The 9,812-nt window shown below is 45.6% G+C and overlaps 1 protein-coding gene across 1 annotated transcript in view; it reads left to right on the top strand.

Moving 5' to 3' along the window:
* LOC149434246 (uncharacterized) overlaps positions 1–4,865 on the top strand; it is a 40,483-nt gene extending 35,618 nt beyond the window's left edge. Inside the window, exon 10 of the mRNA XM_089663875.1 lies at positions 4,079–4,865. Within this exon, the coding sequence (XP_089520001.1) occupies position 4,079 (1 nt within the window). The 3' untranslated portion in view covers positions 4,080–4,865. The remainder of the gene's footprint in view (positions 1–4,078) is intronic.
* The last annotated feature ends 4,947 nt before the right edge of the window (positions 4,866–9,812 follow it).

Genomic DNA, 9,812 nt, shown 5'->3' on the forward strand with positions numbered 1-9,812 from the left:
GCGGATATAGTGAATGCGGGGTCCGGGGAGAGCGGATATAGTGAATGCGGGGTCCGGGGAGAGCGGATATAGTGAATGCGGGGTCCGGGGAGAGCGGATATAGTGAATGCGGGGTCCGGGGAGAGCGGATATAGTGAATGCGGGGTCCGGGGAGAGCGGATATAGTGAATGCGGGGTCCGGGGAGAGCGGATATAGTGAATGCGGGGTCCGGGGAGACCGGATATAGTGAATGCAGGGTCCGGGGAGAGCAGATATAGTGAATGCAGGGTCCTGGGTTTAGTAACACTTTACATTTGCAAATGTATGCCACAGTTTTTTTGTTTTTTTTATGGAAATTGTTAACACAGTTTGGAATGTTTTGTACTGACTATCTGGTAAGTGTTCCTGGAAGATTTTTATATTGTTTGGCGAGCTTCCCTACTCATGCGCAACGCTTATTAGTAATATTGTTTTGCTTTGTTTGGATGACAAGTTTGTATAACTCATGGACAGCACAGTGGCTTAGTGGTTAGCTACTTCTGCCTTGCAGCACTGGGGTCCTTGGTTCAAATCTCAGCCTGAACACAATCTGCATGGAGTTTGCATGTTCTTCCTGTGCTTTGCATAGATTTTCTCTATGTACTGCATTTTCCTCCCACACTCCAAAGGTATGCTGATAGGTCAATTGGCTCCTGTCTAAATATAGGGATAGGGACCTTGGATTGTAAGCTCTTTGAGGGCAGGCAGTGATATGAATGTACAGTATGTAAAGTGCTGTGTAAAATGTCAACACTGTCTTAATGCCTGTAATAAATGAAAGCCATGAATTAAAAGAAAAGTGCATGAATATATATTAAAAAAACGATCATACTTACCATTGGTCTGATGCTGCATCTGCCCCCAACCACCTCTAGACCGAGAACTGAGCAATCAGATAGCTGTCAATCTCCAGCTCTCTGCTGTACTCATCCAGTGCTCACTGGAGCACCAGGCTGAGCAGGAGGTGGGAGCAGCTGGCTCAGGCGCACAGGCGGCTTGTAAGAGGCCGACCCAGTTCCCACTCAGGCATCTGGGTGGATCCCGACAATATAGTCGGGATATATCCATAGCCTGGACCAGCTAGGTGACATCGGCCAACAGTGGAATAGCGTCTGATTCTGGATCACAGGAGTGCAGAACTGACCACAAGAGCTTTGGCCCTACTTCCCCTGTAAAGGTTGTGTGAGGGTGCATTTACACCTGAACGTTGCGTTAATTAGCTTTTTTTTTCGGGCATGTTGTTGCGCATTTCTATTTGCTTTTGGATTTTTTTTATTTTTTTTTAATGGGCACTATGAAAAAATTATCATGTTTCATTATTTGTTGCTAGGTTTTTTAGCTTTTCCATAAACTTTTTTTATTTTTTTTAATTCCATTTTTATATCATGTATTTATTTAAAAAAAATTCCCGGTGGGGGTTAGAGGTTAGAGTTAAGGTTGGGTGTTAGTGTTAAAATTAAGTGTTGATATTTTATTTTATTGTCTTATTTTTTTTTTGTTAGTGATTATTAATAATGTATTTATTTTTTGTTAGGGCATTTATTCTATTTAATTTTTGTTTTTAGGGTTGGGGTTAAGATTAGGGGTTAATTACTATTTATTACATATTTGATTATTTTCCTTTATTTTATTTAGCATTTATTTTATTTATTTTTTTACTTTTTTTTTTTTTTTTTCATTTGAGCAGAAAAACTATACAAAAAGCATGCAAATAGCGCATTTCCATTTATTTCTATGGAATTAAAAATGCCCCAAAACGCACAAACCTGCCCAATTTGAGCAACAAAAAGCGCTCCAGAACTTGATTGAGTTCCAGGTGTTTGGCTTTAGGCGACTTGGAGTGGATATATGAACCATCTCCATTGAGAACATTGATTTTTTTTTTTTTTTTTTTTTTTTTTTTTTCTACTCCGGTGTTTTGGTGCTTCGAGCTACAAGTCACTCAGGTGTGAATGGGGCCCGAATCACAAAACTGGCAGAACAGCAACAATTTTTTTCCAGTTCACTTATTCAAACTGCGTAGAGATCTGGTGTTTATTTTATTTATTTTATTACAGGTATTATATAGTGCCGTCAATTTATGCAGTGCTTTACATATACAGTGGGGATCGAAAGTTTGGGCACCCCAGCTAAAAATTTGTATTAATGTGCATAAAGAAGCCAAGGAAAGATGGAAAAATCTCCAAAAGGCATCAAATTACAGATTAGACATTCTTATAATATGTCAACAAAAGTTAGATTTTATTTCCATCATTTACACTTTCAAAATAACAAAACAAAAAAATGGCGTCTGCAAAAGTTTGGGCCCCCTGCAGAATTTATAGCATGCACTGCCCCCTTTGCAAAGCTGAGACCTGCCAGTGTCATGGATTGTTCTCAATCATCGTCTGGGAAGACCAGGTGATGTCAATCTCAAAGGTTTTAAATGCCCAGACTCATGTGACCTTGCCCCAACAATCAGCACCATGGGTTCTTCTAAGCAGTTGTCTAGAAAACTGAAACTGAAAATAGTTGACACTCACAAAGCTGGAGAAGGTTATAAGAAGATAGCAAAGCGTTTTCAGATGTCAATATCCTCTGTTCGGAATGTAATTAAGAAATGGCAGTCATCAGGAACAGTGGAAGTTAAAGCAAGATCTGGAAGACCAAGAAAAATATCAGACAGAACAGCTCGCAGGATTGTGAGAAAAACAATTCAAAACCCACGTTTGACTGCACGATCCCTCCAGAAAGATCTGGCAGACACTGGAGTTGTGGTACACTATTCCACTATGAAGAGATACTTGTACAAATATGGTCTTCATGGAAGAGTCATCAGAAGAAAACCTCTTCTACGTCCTCACCACAAAAATCATCGTTTGAACTTTGCAAATGAACGTATAGACAAGCCTGATGCATTTTGGAAACAAGTTCTGTGGACCGATGAGGTTAAAATTGAACTTTTTGGCCGGAATGAGCAAAGGTACGTTTGGAGAAGAAGGGGCACAGAATTTAATGAAAAGAACCTCTGTCCAACTCTTAAGCATGGGGTTGGATCAATCATGCTTTGGGGTTGTGTTGCAGCCAGTGGCACAGGGAACATCTCACGAGTAGAAGGAAAAATGGATTCAATAAGATGTCAGCAAATTTTGGATGGTAACTTGATGCCATCTGTGAAAAAGCTGAAGTTAAAGAGAGGATGGCTTCTACAAATGGATAATGATCCTAAACACACCTCGAAATCCACGGGGGATTACATCAAGAGGCATAAACTGAAGGTTTTGCCATGGCCTTCACAATCTCCTGACCTCAACATAATTGAAAATCTATGGATAGACATTAAAAGAGCAGTGCGTGACAGACAGCCCAGAAATCTCAAAGAACTGGAAGACTTTTGTAAGGAAGAATGGGCAAAGAGACCTCAAACAAGAATTGAAAGACTCTTGGCTGGCTACAAAAAGCGTTTACAAGCTGTGATACTTGCCAAAGGGGGCAGTACAAGATATTAACTCTGCAGGGTGCCCAAACTTTTGCAGGCGCCATTTTTTTGTTTTCTGTTGTTTTGAAAGTGTAAATGATGGAAATAAAATCTAACTTTTGTTGACATATTATAAGAATGTCTAATCTGTAATTTGATGCCTTTTGGAGATTTTTCCATCTTTCCTTGGCTTCTTTATGCACATTAATACAAATTTTTAGCTGGGGTGCCCAAACTTTCGATCCCCACTGTATATGGTACATTCACATCAGTCCCTAACCATCAAGGGGTGTAGATTCTAAGGTCCTTAACTCACATTCATACATACACATACTAGGGACAATGTAGACAGGAGCCAATTCACCTACCAGCATGTCTTTGGATTGTGGATGGAAACCGGAGTACCCAGAGGAAACCCACACAGGGAGAACATGCAAACTCCAGGCAGGTGGTGCCGTGGTTGGGATTCGAACCAACGACCCCAGTACTGCCAGGCGGAAGTGCTAACCATTTAGCCACTGTGCTGCCCATACTTCTGCTGGACTTGTAATGGCAGAACTTGTCTTGTCCACTAACATTTCCTAACATTTTGGATCCCACAGAACAGAGAGGAGGATTCCGCGGCGGCAGAGGAAGAGGTTGGGGCACTCGTGGGAGCCGCAGTCGAGGAAGAATGTACTAGAAGAGGGGAGACCGGCATGGAGACACGTTGACTTGACGGGACTGCTCGGTGCCTCCTTTCAATTGCCAACGGCAACGGACTTTTAACATAAAGCATTCTTTCTACCTTTGTACGTACGTTTTCTATCCAGATGTTCTTCAGTTCATACACCTACCGTAGTTTTCAGCGTCACACACCGGATTCTGAGCCGCTTCCATGTTTCACGCAGGGACCTGCTCAAAATGGCGCACATAATCCCGCCTGAAAATAAAAGCCAGAACTGTAGCCGTCACATTTCTCACTAGGAACCCTCTGAAAGGAATGTGCAGATACAGTAACCTCCTAAATTCCATCGAAGATAGGACGCTGCTTTCAGGCCACGTTGGCGCCACGGTTTGAACCCTCAGCTGACAGTCGTGGTTCAGTCGTCATTTGCCGAAATGACCGTTTTCCTCTGTTTTCGGCATGTGTGCAGGGGATACAACGGCTACGTTTCCAAGTATTCCTTTGCTGTCAAAGCAAATGTTTATTGTCCAGTTATTTATTGTTTTTTTGCAACCAAAATTATAGCCACCAATTTTACGTTTTGCGTCACGTTTTAGACCCTTTTGGTTCCTTGACCAAATGCAGATCTGCCCGACGGATGGAAGACAGATGGGAATTTTGTTGTTGTGAACATATACCAAACTGGTGTGTGCTGTTTATAAAAAAAAAAAGTATATATAAAACTTTTTGGGTAGAATGACTCTTTATTTTCTAGCCAGAGATTTTAAATTTGCCACTGCTGATTTTATATTTCACTCAATGGCAACAAAAACATATCCTCTTTGCCCTGACTTAACCTGACCCACCCTTCCCTTCTATAGATCCATACTTAGATCTGAGGGTTGCAGTGGGCAGAACAGCCCCGCATGTCTTCACTATCCTGGCTGCATGTGCACCTTACAGCCACATAGATATTTGAGGGCTGTGTGACAAGGCAGGAGGTGGTCTTATGCAGCCATTCTCAACCAGGGTTCAGTGGAAGCCTAGGGGTTCCTCCAGAGGTTTGCCCCCCGGGGGGTTCCTCCGGAGGTTTGCCCCCCGGGGGTTCCTCCGGAGTTTGCCCCCCGGGGGGTTCCTCCGGAGGTTTGCCCCCCGGGGGGTTCCGGAGGTTTGCCCCCCGGGGGGTTCCTCCGGAGGTTTGCCCCCCGGGGGGTTCCTCCGGAGGTTTGCCCCCCGGGGGGTTCCTCCGGAGGTTTGCCCCCCGGGGGGTTCCTCCGGAGGTTTGCCCCCCGGGGGGTTCCTCCGGAGGTTTGCCCCCCGGGGGGTTCCTCCGGAGGTTTGCCCCCCGGGGGGTTCCTCCGGAGGTTTGCCCCCCGGGGGGTTCCTCCAGAGCAGTGTTTCTCAACCTTTTTTCAGTCAAGGCACCCTTTTAAAATTATGGACAGTCCTGAGGCACCCCATTCTAAAATTCTAAAATGGGGTGCCTCAAGACTGTCCATAATTTTAAAAGGGCACCCCATTCTAAAATGTGAAAAACTATTTTAATAGTTTTGTATAACGCAGCAACATCCACACATGGAGGACACCCAACATTAGAGGTGATGTATTCTTCAAAAGCAAATATACTTTTGCACACTGGTACTGACTAGTATTCCAGTGTTTCTCCTCTCCCTCAGTTTTTCTCCATCACTGAGCTAATGTGACTCCAGCACTGATGGAGAGGGGCAAACTAGGATGCTGTGCAGGCAACCGACACCCTCCTTATCAACTGATGATGTCATTGGTTGCCAGGATGCCAGCGGCTAGAAGGCGCACAATGAAGACCTGTGGCTTTGTGTAACTAAAAGGTCGGCTTGTTCCACCCGCTGGCTTGTATACAAGTTTTGGGCAATTTTTAGCCATTTTCCCAAGGCACCCCTGAAGAAACCTCAAGGCACCCCTGAAGAAACCTCAAGGCGCACCCCAGGGTGCCTGGGCACCCTGGTTGAGAGAGGCTGCCCCGGAGTATGAAAATGTATTTTTACGGTGTAGTAAAGATCCGTAGTTTCCATCATTCCTCCCTGCTGATTTATGGGTAGATCTGTGAAAATTGTAATAAAATTTGCCCCCCTTGCTGATCATTCTGACTGGGTCGGATCCGCACCGATTTCCATAGTACATGCGCTACTTTTGGTGCGATTTGCATAGAAATCTGTGCTGGACATCTTGCAAATCGCACAGGAAATCGGCACGTCATCCAACTTTGAAATCGTGCGACTTTACTGTAAGTCGCACGATTTCAAAGTCGGGTTTGATGTGATCTGGGGGGGGGGGGGTAAAGTGACACGATCTTAAAAAAGAATCTCCAGAGGTGTTCCCTGTAATAGAAGAGGTATTATTCTTGCCTGTCCGGCAATCTGCTTCTGCTGTCTTCTCTCTGTTTGAATGATATTTTATTTTATTTTTTTGAGCATTTAGTGCTTCCTGGCGTGTCGGATACTTGGAACCCCTGACACCTGCGTCTCTACTGGCCACCATGGTGTGATGTAAGGGCTGGAGCAAGGGGCGGACTGACCATTTCGAAACTCGGGCACTGCCCGAGGTCCCAGGGTCAGTAGGGGGCCCCATGAGATGCCCCTGGTACCTTTTTCATAGCCTTTTTTGACTCTGGGCAAGGACACGGGCCCCATGATCCCCTATTGCCCGGGGGCCCCATGAGTTGTCAGTCCGCCCCTGGGCTGGAGGATGGAACCAGAGCACATGGCGGGGGGGTCTCCAGTATCTGACACTCCCAAAAGGGGGCCAATGAGTATACCTTTAAGGCCTCATGCACACTGGATGCTATAAAAACGCCAGTAGCGTTGGCTGTAGAATGCCGCATTAAAAATGCGAGTTTTGTCACTTTTTAGTGGTTTTGCATTAGCTTTTGTGTTTTTTTTGTTTTTTTTCAGCAAAACTACTGCTAGAAAAGCTTGAGGCTCAAAAATGCCACGTTTTGCAGCGTCAGAGCATTTTTACAGCTGGAAAAACTCCTCTTCTAGGTTTTTTTCCAGCCCCTGCCAAAAGCCTATGTGCACACGGACACCTAGGATCACATGCCGGGGAGTTTGCTGGCTGTAGAAAAAAAATGCCTGATGCCCAAAACAGCTGTTATAAAAATGCCCCGTGTGCATGAGGCCTAAGTGATAAGTTCACCTTGGTAACATGTTACGCTTGTATTAGGGGGTGTAACATGTTACCAAAGAGCAGCTACCTGCGCCCCTCCGATCCCCTGCTGTGACAGTAGACAAGGGGATCCTCTCCCCGCTCCCGCTGTCACAATTTAAAAAGCGTGCGGCCGTACAGGGCTCTGCTGACACTGAATGAATCAGCTACAACTGCAGTCTGCCAGCGCACCAAATTCCTAGTAGCTCTTAACCCCTTCGTGCCAGCGCCTCCCGGCCCTTTAAGGGTTTGAGAAGCCAGGAGGTGGGGTTTTAGGATCATGTGACCGCCGAGATTCACCGTTATTGGGAAAGGTCCCAATCGAAAGAGGAGATCAGGACCTTTCCATGAGTACTGGACATGTGTGCAGGGCGTGCTCTTAATTGCATGAAAATGTGCGGCCGCTCGGCGTCAAGGCCCAGATGACGGGAGCATGGCCGGCGCCAAGAGGTTAATGAAAAGTGAGGGCACTAGAGAGCGCTGTCATTCATCATTGATCTTGAAGTTCAGTAACTTGCCTGCCCCCTATGGGGGAGGTAAGGGCGGACAGCTGTACTGACAGTATGCAGGAGCCTGACATTGCACCTGCCACCGACTGATCGCTGGTGCAATGCTCTGCAGGCACCAGAAAAAAATTAATCAAGTTTTACCTGCGAAGATTTGTGCATTTATTTTTTTAAGGTGAACTTGGACTTTAATCACAATCGGGAGTACTTGTATGCGGTCACATGATCGGGAAAGGTCCCAATCGAAAGGAGATCGGGACCTTTCCATGAGTACCGGACATGTGTGCAGGGCGCGCTCTCAGCACATATGTTTCTCTTAATTGCACGCAAACGTGTGGCCGCTCGGCGTCAAGGCCCAGATGACGGGAGCTTGGCCGGCGCCAAGAGATTAATGAAATGTGAGGGCGCTAGAGAGCGCTGTCATTCATCATTGATCTTGAAGTTCAGTAACTTGCCTGCCCCCTATGGGGGAGGTAAGGGCGGACAGCTGTACTGACAGTCTGCAGGAGCCTGACGTTGCACCTGCCATCTCCTGATCGCTGGTGCAATGCTCTGCAGGCACCAGAAAAAAATAAATCAAGTTTTACCTGCAAAGATTTGTGCCTTTATTTTTTTACGGTGAACTGGAACTTTAATCACAATCGGGAGTACTTGTGTGCGGTCACATGATCGGGAAAGGTCCCAATCAAAAGGAGATCGGAACCTTTCCATGAGTACCGGACATGTGTGATGTTTCTCTTAATTGCACGCAAATGTGCGGCCGCATGGTGTCAAGGCCCAGACGACGGGAGCTTGGCCGGCGCCAAGAAGTTAATGAAATGTGAGGGCACTAGAGAGCGCTGTCATTCATCATTGATCTTGGAGTTCAGTAACTTGCCTGCCCCCTATGGGGGAGGTAAGGGCAAACAGCTGTACTGACAGTCTGCAGGAGCCTAACATTGCACCCGCCATCTACTGATCGCTGGTGCAATGCTCTGCAGGCACCAGAAAAAAATAAATCAAGTTTTACCTGCAAAGATTTGTGCATTTATTTTTTTAAGGTGAACTTGGACACAATCGGGAGTACTTGTATGCGGTCACATGATCGGGAAAGGTCCCAATCGAAAGGAGATCGGGACCTTTCCATGAGTACCGGACATGTGTGCAGGGCGCGCTCTCTTGCCTGCCCCCTATGGAGGAGGTAAGGGCAAACAGCTGTACTGACAGTCTGCAGGAGCCTAACATTGCACCCGCCATCTACTGATCGCTGGTGCAATGCTCTGCAGGCGCCAGAAAAAAAAGAAAGAAATGCACGTTTTACCTGCAAAGATTTGTGCATTTATTTATTTTTTTTTAAGGTGAACTTGGCCTTTAATCGCAATCGGAGTACTTGTACGTTTACGAGGTGTGTGCGCTCCACATCGGGGACTTCCTAGATGCACAGTCCCCAGGATACCGTCATTACTGCTGCACTAGGAGGAGTCTTCGGTGTCTCGGTTGCATTCTCTGCTATGTAAAAAAAAAATAATGCAGAGCCCTAGACATCCCCCTATGATGACCACGGCGGGTCGGTGCAGACCTGAGAACTCGGGTGCCTCACACCAAAAGTCCCTAAGAAACCGGTGGGTGATTCTGTACACTAACAATCCATGCCAAATCAAAATGTTTGTTTTGACTGGAGACCCTTTAAACCCGACGAAATGTCTACCGTGGCTGGACTGGAGTCTCTTCTAACTTTCCAGGTTTTTATTTTTTCAGTTTAACATGAACAGGATTCACCTTGTTTTAATGGGTTTTGTTTTGTTTTTTTATAGTATTTATTCAGTTCCGATTCTTTCAGGGTATGCATTCTGTGTGTTTAGTGTTGATTCGTGGTTCCGGGCACCCTTCTCAGATGACGGCACCCACAAACCTGGACCTTTCTGTATGCATTTAGCATGTTTGTTTTGTTCTTCTTTCAGACTTGACGCTAGTTGGAAACTTATTTTTTCATTCGGCAATATTGACTTTTTTTTTTTCTGT

Source organism: Staurois parvus, unplaced genomic scaffold, assembly GCF_062004578.1.
Source record: "Staurois parvus isolate SC_StPar_1 unplaced genomic scaffold, SC_StPar_1.0 ptg001795l, whole genome shotgun sequence".
NCBI lineage: Eukaryota > Metazoa > Chordata > Amphibia > Anura > Ranidae > Staurois > Staurois parvus.